Source organism: Nomascus leucogenys, chromosome 19 (genome assembly GCF_006542625.1).
Source record: "Nomascus leucogenys isolate Asia chromosome 19, Asia_NLE_v1, whole genome shotgun sequence".
Lineage (NCBI taxonomy): Eukaryota > Metazoa > Chordata > Mammalia > Primates > Hylobatidae > Nomascus > Nomascus leucogenys.
The window spans coordinates 31807877-31828448 of NC_044399.1; the positions used below are offsets into that span (position 1 = coordinate 31807877).

Sequence of the window (20572 nt, forward strand, 5' to 3'; positions counted from 1 at the left end):
TGTCTTTCTGTGGGGTAGGGGAGGGGAGTGTTGGCAGTGGACGTGAACCCTTGCTCTGGGACCCTGAGGAGGGCAGGCAGGGCGGCAAATCAGACACTGTTAAGAAAGTGTACAAACTTTATTGAAACGCACACACGCACACACACACAGACACCCCTGTGGATAGGGAAAAGCACCTGGCCACAGGGTCCACAGAAACGGGGAGGGGATGGCAGCTTGTAATGTGGCTTTTGCCACAACCCCCTTCTGACAGGGAAGGCCTTAGATTGAGGCCCCACCTCCCATGGTGATGGGGAGCTCAGAATGGGGGCCAGGGAGAATTTGGTTGGGGAGAGGTGCTAGGGAGGCCTGAGCAGAGGGCACCCTCCGAGTGGGGTCCCGAGGGCTGCAGAGTCTTCAGTACTGTCCCTCACAGCAGCTGTCTCAAGGCTGGGTCCCTCAAAGGGGCGTCCCAGCGCGGGGCCTCCCTGCGCAAACACTTGGTACCCCTGGCTGCGCAGCGGAAGCCAGCAGGACAGCAGTGGCGCCGATCAGCACAACAGACGCCCTGGATGGTCAGAGGGGGGCGAGAGGGTTGGACGAGGTGGGACCTGGTCCCTGGCCATACCCAGCCCCAGGATGGGGGTTGGCACTGACCTGGCGGTAGGGACAGCAGGCCCAGCCCCCTCGGTTGTCTCGGCAGCAGGTCTGGTTATCATGGCAGAAGTGTCCTTCCCCACACTCCACGTCCTTCGCACCCACGTGAGGGCTACGGGCCAGGAAGGTGGCAGGCTGGGCAGAGACCACTTCCTTCTCGCAGGATCGGGCCTTCACATTGCAGGTGTAGCCAGCCGGGCAGCAGTGCTGGCGATCCTCGCAGCACACAGCCTGGCGGGAAAGAGAGCACAGAATGGCATTATGTTCCTGTCCCCTCACCGGGCCTAGCTCCCCTATCCAGGGGCAGGCAGGGAGGCACTCACATGGGGCAACTGGCAGCAGGCCCAGCCCCCACCCAGGCTCGGGCAGCAGGTCTGCCCCACCGGGCAGCTGGTGTGCTGGTCACAGCCGATGTCTCTGGGGTGGGATAAGGAAGCCCGGCGGGCAAGCGTCTTCTCCAGTCCAGCCACGATCTCGCTTCCCCGCTGACACTGCCCCTCGGCTACACACATGTAGCCCTGGGGGCAGCAGTGCTGGTGGTCCGAGCAGCAGACAGCCTGGGGGGTGGGCAGGAAAGGGCATTCTAGGTAGCCACTATGTGGGGCGCAGTGCCGAGCCCCTACCTACTCCAGCCCGCCTCTCCTGCTTACAGCCCCTCCAGCTGGGGACGAATCTGACAGAGCTGGGTATCACCTATGGGCTATGCGGACGGCAGAAAGCAATAGGAGCTTGGCCGTCCACCTGCCCAGGCCAAGATGCTGTCCCCTCCCATGTACCTCTGGGATTGGACAGCAGCCCCACTCCCCAGATGTGAGTTGGCAGCAGGTATTGGAGGGGGGACAGCTGCTGACATTATCACAGGGGACATCTCTCTTCAAGACTTGTGGGTCTGGCAGGCTGAGGTGAGCTGGGGCCTTCTCCATCCAGGGCACCTGGTGGGTCCCCTGTTCACAGGTACCCTTCTGCGTGTCACACGTAAACCCCGCGGGACAGCAGTGTATGTGGTCCTCACAGCACACAGCCTAGGGCAGATGGAGAAGGGCTGGTGGGCACTGGGGCCCAGCTGGCTGCCACACTGTGCTCAGCCCACCCACCCGCCACCCCTGGGTACCTGGGTAAAAGGGCAGCAGCCCCAGGCCCCCGACTGTAGACGGCAGCAGGTATAGCCATCTGGGCAGCTCACCTCCATGTCACATTTCACATCCCCCACTGTGAGGGAGGCAGAGAGGACAGGTCAGAAGTGGCACTGGGGACCCTCAGGGGTATCCACCCTTTGCCGGCTCCACAGCTGAAACCAGGTGTTGAAGATGGAGGGCACCGCTTACACCACCTTGCAGTGATCCTAAGGCCAGGCCTGAAAGGGAGGAAAGGGGGCCCCACCCCTGTGTCTGCGCCCTGCCTCTGGTACCTGTGTGCGCAGGCAGCTTAGTGAGGAGGTCCGTGGTAGCGTTCTCCTTGGAAAGGCACTTACTCTGGATCAGGTCACACACAGTGTCTTGGGGGCAGCAGTGCAGGTGATCGGAGCAGCAGGTGGCCTGAGTGGGGACAGGGGTGGGTCTTTGTCACTTCCAGGCTCAGTAGCACACAGGGAGCAGCCAGGCTGATGGTTGGCACTGCCCCAGTCCCCCACTAGGGGGTGGCATGAACCCTGCATCAGCCAGGCTCCCAGCAAGCAGCCAGCCAGCCAGCCCCATGCCCCAGAGCCCCTGTAAGGTGCGTGTCAGGGCCAGGTGGCTGGGGGCACACAGCCAAGCTGGCTCCAGCCCCTCACTCACATTGGGCATTGGGCAGCAGCCATACTTCCCACTGGGCAGCTCACAGCAGGTAGAATCATCAGGGCACTGGGACCGTGCATCCGGACACATGACCGAGCTGGACAAGGCCACTGGAAGAGGAGCAAGCGTGAGGGACAGCCAGGGTGGAGGGAACTTTTTCCCACACTTGGAGTCAATGAGGCCCCACCCCAGCCCCCGGCCTGATGCTCTCCCACCTCCTCACCTGCCCTGTTAGTCCTCTGGGCAGGGAGCTTCTTTGCCAGGGGGTGGGTGCCCGTGGGTGTGATGCAGCGGGTGTGAACCAGGTCGCAGAAGGCACCGTGCGGACAGCAGTGCACCCTGTCTTCACAGCAGGAAGCCTGAGAAAAAATGGTCCTGACTCCATCTTCACCTCCTGCCCCTGGCCCCCACACTCTGCCCCCACTTCCCTCCACATACCCCCATCTCCCCAGATTTGTACCTGGGGCATGGGGCAGCACCCCCAGGAGCCATCGACCATAACGCAGCACGTGGAGAAGTCCGGGCATTCGAACTGACTATCAGGGCACTGGACGGCACCCACGGAGTTGTTACCTGTGGACAAGATGACCCAGGATTCTACCAGCCCACTCAGGGAAGGTGACTCCCCCATCAGGCAAGGAGCTGATGGCACCAGGGCCTGCAAGCCCAGCTACTGGGGTTTGAGGGTGACACTAAGGCTCAGTGATCTCCTAGGCAGGCCTAACTCACCCTCCTCACAATCCAGTCCCTCCCTCAGCAAGATGGCATGGGGAAGGGGCACCCACTGACCATGGGTTGGCATTAGACCGGCCCAGCTCGACCTCTCCCCACCCCCACAATGCCTGGACCTGGAGTCCTGCACTTTCTCCTGCACCCTCCTATCCCCAGTGCTGCCCCTCTGTCCACAGCAGGGCTGTTGCTTAGTACAGATGCCACATGAATGAGGGCACAAGGGCCGGAATCGGGGCTGCCCCGCCAGCTGGGCTGCTGGGTTCCAGGCTCTACATGCTGCCGGTCTGCCTGCCCTGCACCCACACCCCAGCTGCACCTGATCTTTGGAAGCAGGATCGCCCGTCTGCACTGCAGTGGAAGCCCCGTGGGCAGCAGTGATGGCCATCCCCGCATGCCACGGCCTGTGGAACACAGAGAAACCTGCATTGGCAGGGCCCTTTTATCTGCAGGTGGGAGAGTGCAGGAAAAGCATAAATGCAGACCTACGCCCCTCCATCGGGCTGATGGCACGCTCACCTCTGGGAAGGGACAGCAACTGGAAGTCCCTGAGACGGTAAAGATGCAGGAGTGGCCGGCAGAGCAGTGGGCATCAACCTGGCAGGGGTCACCCAGATGCCTGCTCAGTGTTGTGGGCCATTTGTCCTGGAAAGACAGGGGAAATGATAAACCACAGACTTGTGCCTGGCATCCTCCTCTGGCCAATCCAAGATGACCCTTTGGGAAAACTCAGGCTGCCAGCTCTTGCCTAGGCTGAGGGGCACTCACCAGAAGGGGACTGCAGCAGCTGTAGCTGGCTCCTCCGGGGTCCATGCAGCAGGCCACAGGGCAGAACTGACCATCTGGGCACCACGTTCCAGCCACCAGCCCTGCTGTTAAGGCCACCCAGCTCACCAGGGTCCACATGGTCTGCCTGCAAAGTACCAAGGAACGTCTGGCAACTGCTTAAGCCCATGCCACCCTTGATTCTAGGGCCACTCAGTCCCCTAGCCCCAGGCCAAGGTCCTGGCCCAGGACTGCCTGAGCCTTCTCAACACCTCCCTGTCCAGGCAGGCAGAAATCTGCAGGGACTGAGAGTCAGCTTCCTACAGCGCCCTGTATGTGACACATGCCCCAGCACGTGCGGACCTGTAAGCATGAATGCTGACATGCATATATGTGTGGGTCCGAGTCCCCAGAACATGGCCTAACGCCTGGGCCTCACTGGGCAGGCTTATGAAAGTCAGGAAGATGTGATTTTTGTGGGTCTGATCTGTGCAGATGTGGGCCACCTCTGGGGTGAGGGGAAGGCATCAGTAGCCATGGGAGAGGACAGGGCTAGGGTGCAGGGAGGGAGTCCCCCCAGGAAAAGCCAGGGTTCCCCTCCAGATGCCTCCTTGCCTGACACTATGTCCATACCTGCACTCCGCTAAGGCCTTGCAGGAAGTGGCCACATGATGACATGGGAAACCACAGGGGTGAGAAAGTTGTGAAAAAGGAAATACGGTGGCCAGTGGAGTCTGGGCTGCCTTCCCCAGAGGTCACCATCTGCCCATGAATGTCCCCTCCTCACCCAGGGAAGGGGACACAGAAGCTGGGTCAGCCTTTGAGACACCTGTGTTCTGAGGGTCCCCCACACCACCAGGGCCCCCTGAGATTCCCCAAGCATGCTAGCCCCCGCCCCTGCCTCTCAATCTATTCTGGAAGTGAAACACAGCCACATGTGGAGAGAGACCACGTGTGCCCACAGGGCTGCCCATCTGAGTCACCAGGAGGAACTGAGCCTTGAGTCCCTGTGGGGAGCAGCCTCTCACTTCCTAAACAACTCTTCTCCCAGGCTCAGCTAGCCCAGCTAGTTCAGTGGGGTGGCCAGAGAGGTAACTCATCCTGAAGAAGCAAAAACAATAATGTCTGTTGAGCCTCTTGGGAGCCAGTTACAAGATTCTCCATTATTTTATTTCTTTGCAACAACCATCCAAAGTAGTAATTAATACCTTTACTTTTATTTTATTTTTAGAGATGAGGTATTGCTATGTTGCCCAGGCTGGACTCAGACTCCTGGGATCAAGCAATCCTCCAACCTTGGCCTCCGAAGTAGCTGGGACACTTTAGGAGCATGCCACCACGTCTGCTCGCCCTTTTTTTTTTTTTTTTTTTTTTTTTTTGAGATGAAGGCTTGCTGTGTTGCCCATGCTAGAGTTCAGTGGCACAATCTCGGCTCACTGCAACCTCTGCCTCTCGAGTTCAAGCAAGTAGCTGGGACTACAGGCGCTCACCACCATGCCTGGCTAATTTTTGTATTTTTAGTAGAGGGGGGGTTTCACTACATTGGTCAGGCTGGTCTTGAACTCCTGACCTCAGCTGATCCACCCGCCTCAGCCTCCCTAAGTGCTGGGATTACAGGCTTGAACCACCACACCTGGCCACACCTTTACTTTTAAAGGAGGAAACTGAAGCTCAGAGATGTTAAGTACAGTCAGCCCTCCATATCCAACCAGGGATCAAAATATACTGGGCGCGGTGGCTAACACCTGTAATCCCAGCACTTTGGGAGGCTGAAGTGGGCAGATCCCAAGGTCAGGAGTTCGAGACCAGCCTGACCAACATGGTGAAACCCCCATCTCTATTAAAAATACAAAAATTAGCCATGCGTGGTAGCACACACCTGTAATCCCAGCTACTCAAGAGGCTGAGGCAGGAGAACTTCTTGAGCCCGGGAGGTGGAGGTTGCAGTGAGCAGAGATCGTGCCACCATACTCCAGCCTGGGTGATAGAGCGAGACTCAGATTCTGTCTCAAAAAACAAAAGCCGGCCGCGGTGGCTCACGCCTGTAATCCCAGCACTTTGGGAGGCTGAGGCGGGTGGATCACGAAGTCACGAGATCGAGACCAGCCTGACCAACATGGTGAAACCCTGTCTCTACTAAAAATAGAAAAATTAGCTGAGCGTGGTAGCACGCGCCTGTAATCCCAGCTACTTGGGAGGCTGAGGCAGGAGAATTGCTTGAACCTGGGAGGCGGAGGTTGCAGTGAGCCGAGATCGCGCCACTGCACTCCAGCCTGGGCAACAGAATGAGACTCCATCTCAAAAACAAACAAAAAAAAACCCAGAAAATGTTACATTGTTGCTGAGGTATACAATGTAGTTAGGCTTAGGATGGGTGCATCTATACTGAACATGTACAGATTGTTCTTTCTTATTATTCCCTAAACAATTCAGGATCACAACTATTTACATGGCATTTTTCTTTTTCTTTTCTTTTTTTTTTTTTTTTTTTTTGAGATGGAGTCTTGCTCTGTCACCTAGGCCGTAGTACAGTGGCTCGATCTCGGCTCACTGCAAACTCCGCCTCCCGGGTTCAAGCAATTCTCCTGCCTCAGCCTCCCGAGTAGGTGGGATTACAGGTGTGCGCTACCACACCTGGCTAATTTTTGTATTTTTAGTAGAGACGGGGGTTTCACCATGTTGGTCAGGCTGGTCTCGAACTCCTGACTTCAGGTGATCCACCTGCCACGGCCTCCCAAAGTGCTGGGATTTCAGGCATGAGCCACCGTGCCCAGCCGACATGTCATTTCCATTGTATTAGGTATAAGTAATCTAGAAATGATTTAAAGTATGTATAGGTTATACGCAAATATTACAACATTTTATATCAGGGACTTGAGCACCCACAGATTTTGGGGTCCTGGAACCAGTTCCGTGAAGATACCAAGGGACACCTATAACATGTCACACATCAGGTCATGGTGACACAGGCTTTGATGGCCCCAGAGCATATTGGACCTGGGTTCTTATCACTAGTGGCACGATGGGCAGTGCCTGGGAATGGTGCAACAGGTACAACAGAAACACGGTACAGGGACTGCCTGGAAATCGCGCTTGGGTCCTAATCCTAGAATTGCCAACTGTGAGGGCCTAAGAAGTTGCTCTCTGTCTGTGCCTCAGTTACCCCACGAGTCTATGTGTGGATATCACGGGGGGGGCGGGGAGGGGCAGGAAATCTCACCCACCCAGTCACTCACATCCTCTGTGCTCCACCTGGCTTTCCTCAAGTGCCCCTCCCCTAACTCAGCATCCCCAAGAGGCCACCTCCTGGACAGATAAGGATGAAGTTGACTGGTCCTGGACAGTGGACCCTCTCCTCAGCCCCACAGCTCCCAGGCAAAGCACCTGCAGCTGGCACCGCCTGCTTCCTGGGTGTTCTCAGCAGGCTGTCCGCTGCCATGGCTTGCTGGGAAGGGAAGTCTGTCTGCACAGGAGTGTTCGGCTCCCTGGTGAGTTACCTGTGCATGTGGCCCCTCCTGTTTACCCTAAGTTGAGGGAGTATAGTGTATGCTTCTACTGAATACACGCACACGCATACAGAAACAGGGATGAGGAGGCGAGTCGCAGTCTCTCATGCCACCCTACACCGCCAAAACAGCCAGACGGGACAGCAGCCTCTTCAAGACCCTAGCTCCGTTATCTTCCACTAGGTGGCACCCCCCAACTCCGAGTGCCAAGGGGAGAGGAAATTCCCAAAAGGGGAGCCAACCTAGCTGCAGATGAGCAGGAAAAAGTGGCTGGGAGAGGCGGAAGTTAGCTAGTCCCACCCCCAACAAGAGGAAGTAAGGAGGAGCCAGACCAGGTTCAGTCACCACTCCCAAGTCCCTACTACCTTCGAGAAGCCAAGGTCTCAGGTCCCGTTCCCAGGCCCTCGGAGCTCCCAGCCCAGGGTCGCGCGCCCCTCCGGCTCCAGGCCGCCGCGGGAACCACCCACCACCACCAGGAGAGGGGAAGAAGCCGGCACCTACCGACAGGGGTGGAGCTGGGTCAAGAATGGTGTGGTCCCTGCTTTGGGGGAATGCTGGGGAGGTAGAGAGCCCCCTTCTAATGGGGGTCACTGCAATTACTGCCTCCTCTTTCCCATAAAACTCTCTCTAGTGTATCAGAACCCCCAAGGAGTTTCAATAAGCGGTTCTTCCGTTGTCTCCGGCTGAGACTCCAGGGGAACCTCAAGCTCACATGGCCCTGGCCGGGCCCCTGGGCAGGAGCAGGCGAGAGGTCTGCGCGGCCGCCCTCCTACCTGCGTCCGGGTCCGCGGTCCCTGGGCAGCAGCAGCCTGGCAGCGCTCAGACTACAGACCCCAGAGCGATGACCCGCCTACCTCAGTTTCCATTGGCCAGGGATCAGGGCTGCCGCACTCCCATTGGCTACTTATCAATGTAGAGGTGGGGCCAGCCTGGAATGCTGTGTTTCTTTTCTACTCAAATCACTCTCCTCCCCGCTTCCTCTCGCCCCACACCCTATTTCTAGGGATCATGTGATTGGAGAATCATGTGACGTCGGGCCAGCCTCAGCAGGGCAGCTGGTGCTCGTCGCCTTCCTTCACCCATCCTGCAGGCGCCTGGGGGAGTTTGCTAGAGATGATAGCGCGTGTCTGGGGCATTGACAGTGCGAGGGACTGTTATGAATTGGGAATATTTGTGCTCCCCTTTCTATCCTTTTGTTTTGAGACGGAGTCTCACTCTGTCGCCAGGCTAGAGTGCAGTGGCACGATCTCGGCTCACTGCAACCTCTGCCTCCCGGGTTCAAGCGATTCTCCTGCCTCAGCCTCCCGAGTAGCTGGGACTACAGGCGCGCACCACCACGCCCAGCTAATTTTTGTATTTTTAGTAGAGACGGGGTTTCGCCATGTTGGCCAGGATGGTCTCGATCTCTTGACCTCGTGATCCGCCCGCCTCGGCCTCCCAAAGTGCTAGGATTACAGGCATGAGCCACCGCGCCCAGACTTGTGTGTTTGTTTTAGAGACAGGGTCTCGCTCAGTCGCCCAAGCTGATCATAGCTCACTGAGGCCTGCAACTCCTGCTCCCAAAGCGATTCTCCTACCGCAGCCCCCCAAGGCACTGGGATTACAGGTGTGAGCTACCGGGCTGGCTCGCTCCTATCCTATCCTGCCCTGTCTTGTCCTGTCCTGTCCTGCTCTATTCTGCAAACTCGGATGACATGCTAGGCAGGCCCCAGAGTGAGTTGAAGGATGGTTTCCAGGACAAAGATAAACAGCCCCAAAGCCTTTTCCTCAAGGTGCTCAGCAGGATAGGGAGCAGGGATTGGTGGGAGACAGTCTCAGGCTGAATCTAATTTAAGATACAAGGTTGTGCGCCAGTTGCCAGGTGTAGGGAGATGAAATAGTTTGTCTCCAGGTGGGGAAGAAGAGATTTCATTCCACCTTAGGAGCATCTCCTTGAGCTGAGTCTGGGAAGATTTTAACTGGCAGGTGGAGGAGGAGGTGTTGGGAAGAGCCCTGGGAAACCAGATGGGAAGGGCAGGCTTGGCAGGGATTGAATGCCATGTTCAATGCCAGTGGGCTTCAGGAGCTGCTGGGTGCCTGGCACAGGCTGGGCTGTGGCGGGGGCTGTCGAAATGGAAGTGGCTTCCTAGTCTCCAGATCGGCCCTGCCTTCGAGGAATTGATACGGGAGGATGAGGAGAGAAAATGTACCACAGAACAGATTAGCCAGTGACAAGATTCAGCATGCTTGGTGCCAAAGGACCTGGGCCAGGCAGAGATGGGTGATGGGAGATGGGCCAGGAGAGAGGAGAGGCCCAGGGAAAGCCTGATACTGGGCCGTGGAGGAAGGGCAGTGTCTGCACAGGGGATGGAGACTGCTGCAGCCTGAGCAAGGAACTGGAGCTGAGGATGAGGCAGGGGCAGGGGGATGGCTAGCCAAGCTCGAGGCAGCAGAAGTCGGAGCAGGGAAAGGGTGCCAACCGAGCTGTGGAGTTGTGTGGCAGGGGTTCTAAGCCTGGAGCTAGAGCAGACCCAGACAGCAGATAAGACACCTGGCCTGCTGAGGACCTAGAACTAGTCTGTGCCCCGGTGACACATTTGTGCTTATTTTCCTTCCTGTGTATTTTGAGACTAGGGAGTATAGTTTATGCTTCTATTGAAACACATACACAGAAGAAACTTTCATGAAATGTTAGGTGAATCAGTCAATAACCTACTAATTACAACCACCCAGAACCAGAAAAAAATTCAGGTAGAAAAAAAAAAAAAAAAAACCTAAACGGGCTGAAACAAATATCACAAAGTCTAATGGTCAAAGCTGTGATTCTTGAGCAGCAGCAATTTTGCCAGCCAGGGACATTTGGGAGTGTCTGGAGACAATCTGGGTTGTCACAACTCAGGGTGGAGGGACACTGGCATCTGGTGGGTAAGGGCCAGTAATCCCACTAAATATCACACAACACACAGAACAATCCCCCACAACAAAGAAGTATCCTGCCCAAAAGGTCAATAGTGCTGAGACTCAAAAACCTACTTCACAAATGTTTCTCTCTCTCTCTCTTTCTCGCTTGCTCTTTTTTTTTTTTTTTTTTTTTTTTTTAACATCAGAGGGGTAAGATGCCATGATAACGAGGTCTGTAATTCCCTACTCGGAAGGCCGAGGCAGGAGAATTGCTTGAACCCAGGACGCGGAGGTTGTAAGTAAGCCGAGATTGTGCCACTGCATTCCAGCCTGGGCAACAGAGCGAGACTCCATCCCCCCACCAAAAAAACAACTAAAGTGTACAACTCAATGGTTTTTAGTGTCTTAAGAGAGTTATGCAGCATCACTACAATCAGTTTAAGACCATTTTTATCTCCACAGAAGGCAGCCTTGTGTCCTTTAGCAGTTACCCTCCCTAACCCTAGGCAACCACTGATCTACTTTTTACCTCTATGGATTTGGATATTCCATATAAATGAAATTTTATAATATGTGATCTGCAACTGGCTTCTTTCACTTAACATAATGTTTTCAAAGCTTATCACATAGCATGTATCAGTATCTCATTTCTTTTTTGTTTGTTTCTTTTCATTTGTTTGTTTGAGACAGAGTCTCACTCCGACACTCAAGCTGGAGTGCAGTGGCACAATCTTGGCTCATTGCAACTTCTGCCTCCTGGGTTCAAGCAATTCTCCTGTCTCAGCCTCCCGGATAGCTGGGATCATAGGCATGTGCCATGATGCCCAGCTAATTTTTGTATTTTTAGTAGAGACAGGGTTCCGCCATGTTGACCAGGCTGATCTCGAACTCCTGACCTCAAGTGATCCACCCACCTCAATCTCCCAAACTGCTGAGATTACAGGCGTGAGCCACCGCGCCTGGCCCATTTTTGTTTGTTTCTTTGTTTTTGAGACAGAGCCTTCCTCTGCCGCCCAAGCTGGATTACAGTGGTGCCACCTTGTACTGCAGCCTCAGACCCTCCCACCTCAGCCTCCTGAGTAGCTGGGACTACAGACACATGCCACCACTCCCAGCTATATTTTGTATTTTTTTGTCTTAATATGTTGCCTAGTCTGGTTTCAAGCTCCTGGCCTCAAGTGATCCTGCTGCCTCAGCCTCCCAAAATGCTATGCTGAGATTACAGGCTTGAGCCACTGTGCCTATCTTCATCATCCGCCCCCTTTTTTTTTTTTTTTTTGAGACAGGGCATTGCTGTGTTACCCAGGTTGGAGTGCAGTGGTGTCATCTCTGCTCACTGCAACCTCTGCCTCCTGGGCTCAAGCAATCCTCCCACCTCCGCCTCCCAAGTAGCTGGGACTACAGGTGCTTATCACCATGTCCAGCTAATTTTTGTATGGTTTTTGTAGAGACAGGGTCTTGCCATGTTGGTCAGCTAGTCTCAAACTCCTGAATTCAAGGGATCCTCCCGCCTCAGCCTCCCAAAGGGCTGGGATTACAGGAGTGAGCCACTGCGCCCGGCCTATACAAGTTTTTGTGTGGACATGTTTTCATTTCTCTTGGGTATATACCTTGAAGTGGAATTAGTGGATTATATATAATTCTGTTTAGCCTTTTGTGTAACTACCAGCCTGTTTTCCAAAGCAGCTGCACTATTTTACATTCCCACCAGCGATGTAAGAGGGTTTCAATTTCTCTTTAGCCTCATCCATGGTTATCTTCTGTTATCATCTGTCTTTCTTATCGTAACCGTCCTAAGCCTTTAGTGTGGGCTGGCGGGCTGGCGACCCAGGAGAGCTGATGGTTAAGTCTGAGGGTAGCCTGCTGGAGAATTCCCTCTAGTTTGGGGAGGCCCGTTTTTCTGTTTTATTCAGGCCCATCCACATTATGGAGTATTGAGGGATCTGGCCAGCAGCCCACAAGGCAATGGGGCTCTCTCTTTGTTCCCAGGTGGATCGGCAGGTCGAAAAATAATAGACACACACAAGATAGTGAAAGCTGGGTCCAAGGGGGTCACCGTCTTCTGTTCCTGCAATGCTGCCAATGCCCTGGATATACCAGCATTTATTATTAAGTTTAGTGAGGGTGGGGGTAGGTTAGTGAGGGATTTAGGGTCGTTTGATTATGAGGTGAGATGGTCACATGGGGATGGAGTAATTCTTTAACATAACATCTGTATAAAGAATTACAGTATACAGAGATAAGAATTTACAACATAGTGTGTGCATCAGTAATTTCTAACAGAGCCTTAAAACAGAAACGCAGTCTTTCCATAACCTATGATTAGCAAGATATTAATCAGCAGTAACAGTTGCAGCAAAAGCTGGTTACAAACAATCAATAGAAACAGGATGTGAAGCTAGACAACCAGTTAGACCAGAAATTATCAGAAGCGAGTATGCCTTAACCTTAAAGAGGCCTAGAAGAGCCGTGGCAAGATGAGGGCGTTTATAGCCCTATGTTATCCATATGAACAGGTGCCCCTCATGTGTTCGTTTATAGGCTCTCCACAAGAGTCACCTTCCATTCCCAGAGCTATGAACATCTGCTTTTCTGGGATAGGAATCTTTGTGATGTGAAACCTCCCTGACTGCATGTCCGTTCATAGGCTCTCTGCAGGGGGAAGCACATCACGAGCTGTTGGTTCATACTAGCAATCCAACCTGGAATTGTCTTTACACAATCCCGCATGCAATTTTGTGTTTACAATAATCAGGAGCATTTTATCTTTTATTCCATAGCAATAGTTTCAGAGGGTCTCCCTACAATGGAGAGCAATTTGCTTTAACCAAAATTCACTGATTTAAATGTTAATCTAATCCAGGAGCACCATCCAAGTAGATACATTGTTTTACCATCACAGTATTATTTGCTGATTGTTTTTGCAGTATTTTCTTTCTTGTTGAACTGTAGGAGCTGTTTATATATTCTGGGTATTGTGTATGTTTCAGATGCTTCCTCCCAATCTGTCATTTGTCTTTTGTGTTGTTGTTATGTCATCTGAAATATATTAGTCAATCTTTTCCTTTGTGGCTTCTGCTTTTTTTTTTTTTCTTTTCCTTTGCTTAAGAAGCTACAGGGGCCGGGCGCGGTGGCTCACGCTTGTAATCCCAGCACTTTGGGAGGCTGAGGCGGGCAGATCACGAGGTCAGGAAATGGAGACCATCCTGGCTAACATGGTGAAACTCCACCTCTACTAAAAATCCAAAAAATTAGCCAGGCGTGGTGGCGGGTGCCTGTAGTCCCAGCTACTCGGGAGGCTGAGGCAGCAGAATGGCGTGAACCCAGGAGGCAGAGCTTGCAGTGAGCTGAGATGGCGCCACTGCACTCCAGCCTGGGCGACAGAGCGAGACTCCGTCTCAAAAATTAAAAAAATAAAAAAAAAAGAAGTTACAGGGGGTGGCCTGTAATCCAGCACTTTGGGAGGCACAGGTGGGCGGACTTACAGTTAGGAGTTAAAGACCAGCCTGGCCAGCATGGTGAAACCCTGTCTCTACTAAAAATACAAAAATTAGCTGGGCATGGTGGTGCGTGCCTGTAATCCCAGCTACTCAGGAGGCTGAGGGAGGAGAATCACTTGAACCTGGGAGGCGGAGACTGCAGTGAGCCGAGATGGCACCACTGCACTCGAGCCAGGGCAAGTGAGACTTTGTCTAAAAAAAAATAATAAAAATAAAAAAGTTACATACCAGCAGTGAGGCACAGTGGCTCACGCCTGTAATCCCAGCACTTTAGGAGGCCAAGGCCAAGGTGAAAGGATCACTTGAGCCCAGGAGTTTGAGACCAGCCTGGGCAACATAGGGAGACCCCCATCACTAAAAAAAAAAAATTAAATTAAAAAATTTGCAGTCTGCCAGGCATGGTGGCTCATGCCTGTAATCCCAGCACTTTGGTAGGCTGAGGTGGGTGGATCACCTGAGGTTAGGAGTTTGAAACCAGGCTGGCCAACATGGTGAAACCCCGTCTCTTGGGAGGCTGAGGCAGGAGAATTGCTTGAACCCAGGAGGCGGAGGTTGCAGTGAGCCAAGATTGCGCCACTGCGCTCCAGCCTGGGAGGCAGAGTGAGACTCTCAAAAATAAAAATAAAAGTAAATCTGGCAACCCTGAAGGCTAAGGCTCAAGTGAGGGCACAGAAACAGCCACCTCCCCACCCCCACCTCTTTTCCCCTTGCTGCCTGAGTCACCTCCGTGTGAGCGATTGTTGACCCAGTTCCAGGCGCCTGCCCTCATCATCAGGCACCTGACTGGTGTGCCTGCTGGGCCCCGCCTGGGCTGTCTGCCCCAAGAGGCCCCAAGGGGCCCCAAGGAAGTGTGAGGGATAGGCTAAGCCATACCCTGAAGCCCTAGCCTGTCACAGGAGACCACCCCACTGTATGAGCCCAGAGACAGTCACTCAGTCACCTGTCCTTTCTGGGCTTTGAAAGGGTGGGAGAGGGGAGAGGGATGGGGACCAGGGAGCCAGGCTAGGAGCAGGGACTTTGAAAGAGGATTCTTGGAGAGATCTTGAGATGGGAGCTTAAAGCTGTTGCAGAAAGCTAGCCTGGAAGGGAGATTAGTGCTCAGTGCTTTCACAGTTTACAGGAGAGGAAACTGAGGTTCAGGGAGGCTCAGGCTGAGGCCTCCTGACTGGAGGGCTTATAAGCTATAAAGTGCCCCTGGGTCCAGGCAGGGCTGGCTTCATAGCCATGTGATGAGGGCCCTGTGCTCAGAAGCAGCCTGTGCTTTGTTTAAAGCTCTACAGGCCGGGTGCAGTGGCTCATGCCTGTCGTCCCAGGACTTTGGGAGGACTTTGGGAGGCCAAGGCAGGATGACCACTTGAGCCCGGGAGCTCAAGGCTGCAGTGATCTATGATTGCAACAATGCATCTCAGCCTGGGCAAGAGAGCAAGACTCTGCCTCTAGGAAAAAAAAAAAAATTTAAAGCTCTGCTGTCCTGTCTTGAAATTCTTAATTTTTTTTTTTTTTAGGACAGAGTTTCGCTCTTGTCACTGTGGGTGGAGGATTACCCAGGTGCCGAGGCAAGAGATTGAAGGCACAGACTGTTTCAGTATAATAAAGAAAATAGTTAGAATAAGAATAGTTATAATACAAATTAGATATAGAGATGATCATGGGCATTATCAATCATTAGTATAGACATTATTAATCATTAGCTTTTAATATTACTCTTTGTTGTATTACTAATATAGCCAAGGAATAACCGGAGGGTATAGGATCAGGTGCTGAAGGGACGTTGTGAGAAGTGACCTAGACGGCAAGAGGTGAGCCCTCTGTCACGCCCGCATAAGGGCCGCTTGAGGGCTCCTTGGTCAAGCGGTAACACCAGTGCCTGGGAAGGCACCCGTTACTTAGCAGACCGTGAAAGGGAGTCTCCCTTTCCTTCGAGGAGTCAGGAAACACTCTGCTCCACCAGCTTCTTGTGGGAAGCTGGATATTCTCCTAGCCTGCCCACAGTCATCAGGAGGCCTAAACCCCTCCCTGTGGTGCTGTGCTTCAGTGGTCATGCTCCTTGTCCACTTTCATGTTCCTCCCATACTCCTGGTTCCTCTTTGAAGTTCTTAGAAGATAGCAGTAGAAGAAATAGTGAAAGTCTTAAAGTCTTTGATCTTTTTGATAAATGCATAGAAGAAAACGCTGACATGTGCTGCCTTCCCTCTCTGCTTTGGCTACCTAAAAGGGAAGGGCCCCCTGTCCCATGATCACGTGACCTGCTTGACCTTATCAATCACTTGGACGACTCACCCTCCTTACCTTGCCCCCCTTGTCTTATATGCAATAAATATCAGTGCCCCCAGCCATTCGGGGCCACTACCGGTCTCCACATCTTGGTGGTAGTGGTCCCCAGGGTCCAGCTGTTTTATCTTTATCTCTTTGTCTTCTGTCTTTATTTCTTATGATCTCTCGTCTCCACACAAAGAGAGAACACCTGCTAAGCTCCGTAGGGCTGGACTTTATATGTCACCCAGGCTGGAGTGCAATGGCGTGATCTCAGTTCACTGCAACCTCCGCCTCCTGGGTTCAAGTGCTTCTCCTGCCTCAGCCTCCTGAGTAGCTGGGATTACAGGCGCCCACCACCACACCCAGCTAATTTTTGTATTTTTAGTAGAGACGGGGTTTCACCACATTGGCCAGGCTGGTCTCGAACTCCTGATCTCAGGTGATCCATCCGCCTCAGCCTCCCAAAGTGCTGGGATTACAGGCGTGAGCCACCGCACCTGGCCAGAGTCTTAATACTTTTGAACAAGGAGCCCCACATTTTCATTTGCACTGGACCTCCAAACTGTGTAGCCTGTTCTGGTGCTAGACACAGGCCACTCTCAGCCTCTGTCTCTCAGATTTAAAATGCAATGCAGGGAGGCTGAGGCAGCCAAATCACTTGAGATCAGGAGTTCAATAGCAGCCTGGCCAACATGGTGAAACCTCATCTCTACTAAAAATACAAAAATTAGCCGGGCATGGTGGCAGGCACCTGTAATCCCAGCTACTTGGGAGGCTGAGGTGAGAGAATCAATTGAACCCAGGAGACGGAGGTTACAGTGAGCTGAATCACGCCACTGCACTCTAGTCTGGGCGACAGAGTAAGATTCCGTCTCAAAAGAAATAAGTAAATTAAAAAAAAAAATTAGCCAGGTGTGGTGGCACACCCCTATAATCCCAGCTACTTGAGAGGCTGAGGCACGAGAATTGCTTGAACCAGGAGGCAGAGGTTGCAGTGAGGCGAGATCATGCCACTGCATTCCAGCCTGGGCAACAGAGCGAGACTCTGTCTCAAAACAAATAAATAAATTAATTAAATAAAATACAACGCAGATTGACAGGGAATTCCTTCTTCATTATAAAGATCCAATGGGATTAGAGATAAGAAAATGCTTTGTCAACTGAGAATGCACCAAAAACAGCAGGCATTTTTCTAGTTCACGAAGGATCTGGGACTCGGGCCAGGTCTCCAGAAGCCCTCCCAAGCTGGACACGACCCCTTGCTCCCCAGGGGCTCCATCATTCTGGACCAGCTCCCCACACGGCGGGCAGAGATAGCAGGAGCAGACAGGCTATGTCCTTTCCGAACTATTCCAACTCATGGGTGGTAGGGCTGGGGATCCTGGGGGGAATGCCCCATATCAGGACAGAGCATCTCCCTTTAGGCAGAAAGGGAAACCAGAGCTAGAGGTGGGGGGTTACTGGGCTATGGGTGGGTAATGAGGGAGGAGAAGCAGGAACAGGCCAGTGCCCAGGCTAGAGACTGTGGCAGGGTATTTGGGAACAGAAGTACTGAACACAGTCGGGAGACCCATGTTCTTGTCCCAGCATAAGCCATGAACTTGCCCAGTGACAGTGGATAAGCCACTTCCCTGTTTTGTTTTCCACTCAATAACTGTTTTTTGTTTGCTTGCTTTTTAGAGACAGGGTCTTACTCTGTCACCTAAGCTGGAGTACAGTGGTATGATCATGGCTCACTGCAGCCTTGAACTCCTGAGCTCAATTGATCCTCCCACTTAAGTCCCCAGAGTAGCTGGGACTACAGGTGCACACCACCGTGTCCGACTAATTTTATTTTATTTTTTGGTAGAGACAGGGTCTGGCTGTGTTGCCCAAGCTGGTCTCGAACTCCTGGGCTCAAGTGATCCTCCTAAAATGCTGGGATTACAAACATGAGCCATGGCACTGTTTTAACAAAGTGTCATATGCAAATACTTTTTTTTTTTTTTTTGAGACATGGTCTCGCTCACCCAGGCTGGAGTGCAGTGGCACGATCTCAGCTCACTGCAACCTCCACCTTCCAGGTTCAAGCGATCCCCCTGCCTCAGCTTCCTGAGTAGCTGGGACCACAGGTGCACACCACCACGCCTGGCTAATTTTTTGTATTTTTGGTAGAGACAGGGTTTCACTATGTTGCCCAGGCGGATCTCAAACTCTTGAGCTCAAGCGATCCACCCGCCTCAGCCTCCCAAAGTGCTGGGATCACAGGCATGAGCCACTGCGCCCGGCCACAAATGCATTTTAATCAAATTATAACAAAAAGCAGCACCCTTGTCCTCTCACCTTTCCCACCCCAGACAGGCAGGTGGCAGGTGCCAGAGGACAAGAGTCAGTGCTTTTCTGCAAGCCTAGCAGACAGGCTGGGAGCAGAGCAGACGGGCCTCTTCACTGCCCGCTGAGGTTGGATTCCACGTGGCCTCTTGCCAGCTGGGTGACTTTGGCTTATTGTTTTGACCCTAAATGCCTTCATCTGTGAAATGGGCTCATTGGAATGCCTATCTCCCAGGGTGCTCAGGAGGGCTGAATGAGCAAAACATCTTGTGGAGTGCCTGGCACATCACAGTTCCTCAATAAACAGTCACTTCCTCCTCTCTCACTCCTATGTTTGAATGAATTTTGACCAGCGAATTGCACTTATTCAACAAAGAAATTCATTTTCCAATTAAACTTTACAAAATCAATGATATAAAATTTGATTTTACTAAAGTGGAAAGAAAAAAAACAACCAAACTGAAGACAGAAACCCAGGTCCTCTAAACCCTTCCCAGCTCCTCCATGACACAGCCCCTGGGTCCACATCTGAGGACACTGTGTCCTTCCCCTGGGAGCGGTGGCTACTGGGTCAAGAAGGCCCATGGGGGCCCAGGCCCCACTTGGTGGTCTGGCCAGTGTCCTGTGTCCCTATGGGTATGGGGAGTACCCTTCACCACCCTGTTCCTTTTGCTGAGGTTGAGGACGGTTGGGGTTGTTTCACCTCTGAGTGGCCCCTGAATTGCTCGGGGACTCTAGGAGTTGGAGGCCAGCTGTTGTCAAGCGAAGCAGGTAGACAGTTTGGGTGGTGGCAGTGGAAGGACAGGCGGGCACTGTTGACTCTGGCTGTGAGAGCTGGGAGCAGGAGTAGAGACGGCAAGTATCAGGCCTGTGTTTCAAATGCAGAGTTCCTGTAACACTCCAGAGAATAATCTCCATTCACAGGCATATGAGATGCTAAAGTCTTATCCAGTCATTAGCTAGGATGCAGTGGTGTTGGTGTCTGAGTGCAAATCAATCAGAGCCCAGAGTTTTGCCCACCTCACCAGCTCCACTGGATGCCGATGCCAGCTCAGCTGGCGGCCCTGATCCTCCCTCCCAGCCCTCCCAGCCCACCTGAGTGCCCCTGGCCTTTCTCCAGGTGGGCCCCCTGTGAGTCAGGAGATATCTGCTCCAACTGACTTGAATGGATTACTCAACTCCTCCAAGACTCGGTGTCCTCATCTGTAAAATGTGTACACAATAACCCCCACTCGCCCTCCACACAGTCATGTGAGGTTCAAACAAGATGATGGATGTGAAGAGATCTTGTAAACTGGCACATTAAAAACAGGAGGAATTCTTTTTAGGACATCAAAGGGGTTCGTCTTGTTAACCGGGTGGGGACCTGTCTCTGAAGCAATAGGCCAGGCAGGGGCTAGGTGAGGAAGCTGCCCTACCCAGAGAGCTCAGAGAGGTTGGGTCAGAGTCATCTCCAGAACCCAGAGAAGCTCAGAGAGAAGTCAGCTGCACGGAGGACAGGAAGGGATAAGGAGCGGCCCGCCCCAGGCCCGCTTTCCCGGTCATGCACTGTTGCCACACCCCTCATCTCTCAGCTTAAACCTCGGCAGCCCTAGGAAGGAAGTGGGGCCAGGAATACTATCCTTTCAATTTTATTTTATCTTTTATTTTTATTTGGTTATTTATTTATTTTTGAGACAGAGTCTCGCTCTGTCGCCCAGGTTGGAGTGCAGTGGTGTGATCTCAGCTCACTGCAACCTCTGTCTCTCAGGTTCAAGCGATTCTTGTGCCTCAGCCTCCCAAGTACCTGGGATTACAGGTGTGCACCACCACTCCCAGCAAATTTTTGCATTTTTAGTAGAGATGGGGTTTCACCATGTTGATCAGGCTGATCTTGAACTCCTGGCCTCAGGTGATCTGCCCACGTTGGGCTCCCAAAGTGCTGGGATTATAGGCATGAGCCACCACACCCAGTTTTCCATTTTAAAGATGAAGAAACTGAGACCTGGGATGGAGACAAGGTCCCCTAATTCTCTGAATTAGCAGAGAAATCTGTACTTAAATACATATAAGGGGACTTTAATTCAATCTCTTTTGCTAGGATGATAGCAGGCCTACTTGATTTCAGTATTTTTAAAAGGTAGGTCCTGTTACTGTTTATTGAGATTTATATTGTGCCAGGTTCTGTATTACACTCTTTAATCTTTAACACAATCCTTTGAGGTAGTACAATTAT

General features: G+C 52.6%; 1 protein-coding gene across 2 annotated transcripts; it reads right to left on the minus strand.

Moving 5' to 3' along the window:
* Positions 1–99: 99 nt before the first annotated feature.
* On the minus strand, positions 100–8434 carry GRN (granulin precursor). 2 transcript variants are annotated; one of them, XM_030799479.1, is made up of 14 exons: positions 8185–8206; positions 7290–7429; positions 3909–4053; positions 3660–3785; positions 3460–3544; positions 2872–2984; positions 2635–2770; positions 2412–2521; positions 2045–2171; positions 1748–1845; positions 1413–1658; positions 960–1193; positions 637–867; positions 100–547 (listed from the first exon to the last, which is right to left on the minus strand). In XM_030799479.1, exons 3-14 carry the CDS (start codon positions 4044–4046, stop codon positions 410–412), a joined length of 1782 nt encoding a protein of 593 aa, XP_030655339.1. In that variant the 5' UTR covers positions 4047–4053; positions 7290–7429; positions 8185–8206; the 3' UTR covers positions 100–409. The 2 variants fall into 2 exon arrangements, with proteins under 2 accessions (XP_030655339.1, XP_003270790.2); XM_003270742.3 differs by lacking the exon at positions 7290–7429 and having other exon boundaries at positions 8185–8434.
* Between the last annotated feature and the right edge of the window lie 12138 nt (positions 8435–20572).

What these genes read in the sequence shown, in the direction of transcription:
- GRN (XM_003270742.3), bottom strand. Translation starts at nt 4,046, where the DNA reads ATGTGGACCCTGGTGAGCTGGGTGGCCTTAACAGCAGGGCTGGTGGCT. An exon ending in GCTGCTGCAGTCCCCTTCTG is followed by an intron (nt 3,786 to 3,908) that starts GTGAGTGCCCCT and finishes CTGTCTTTCCAG; the next exon opens with GACAAATGGCCCACAACACT. An exon ending in CCTGCTGCCAGTTGCCCCAT is followed by an intron (nt 868 to 959) that starts GTGAGTGCCTCC and finishes CTTTCCCGCCAG; the next exon opens with GCTGTGTGCTGCGAGGATCG.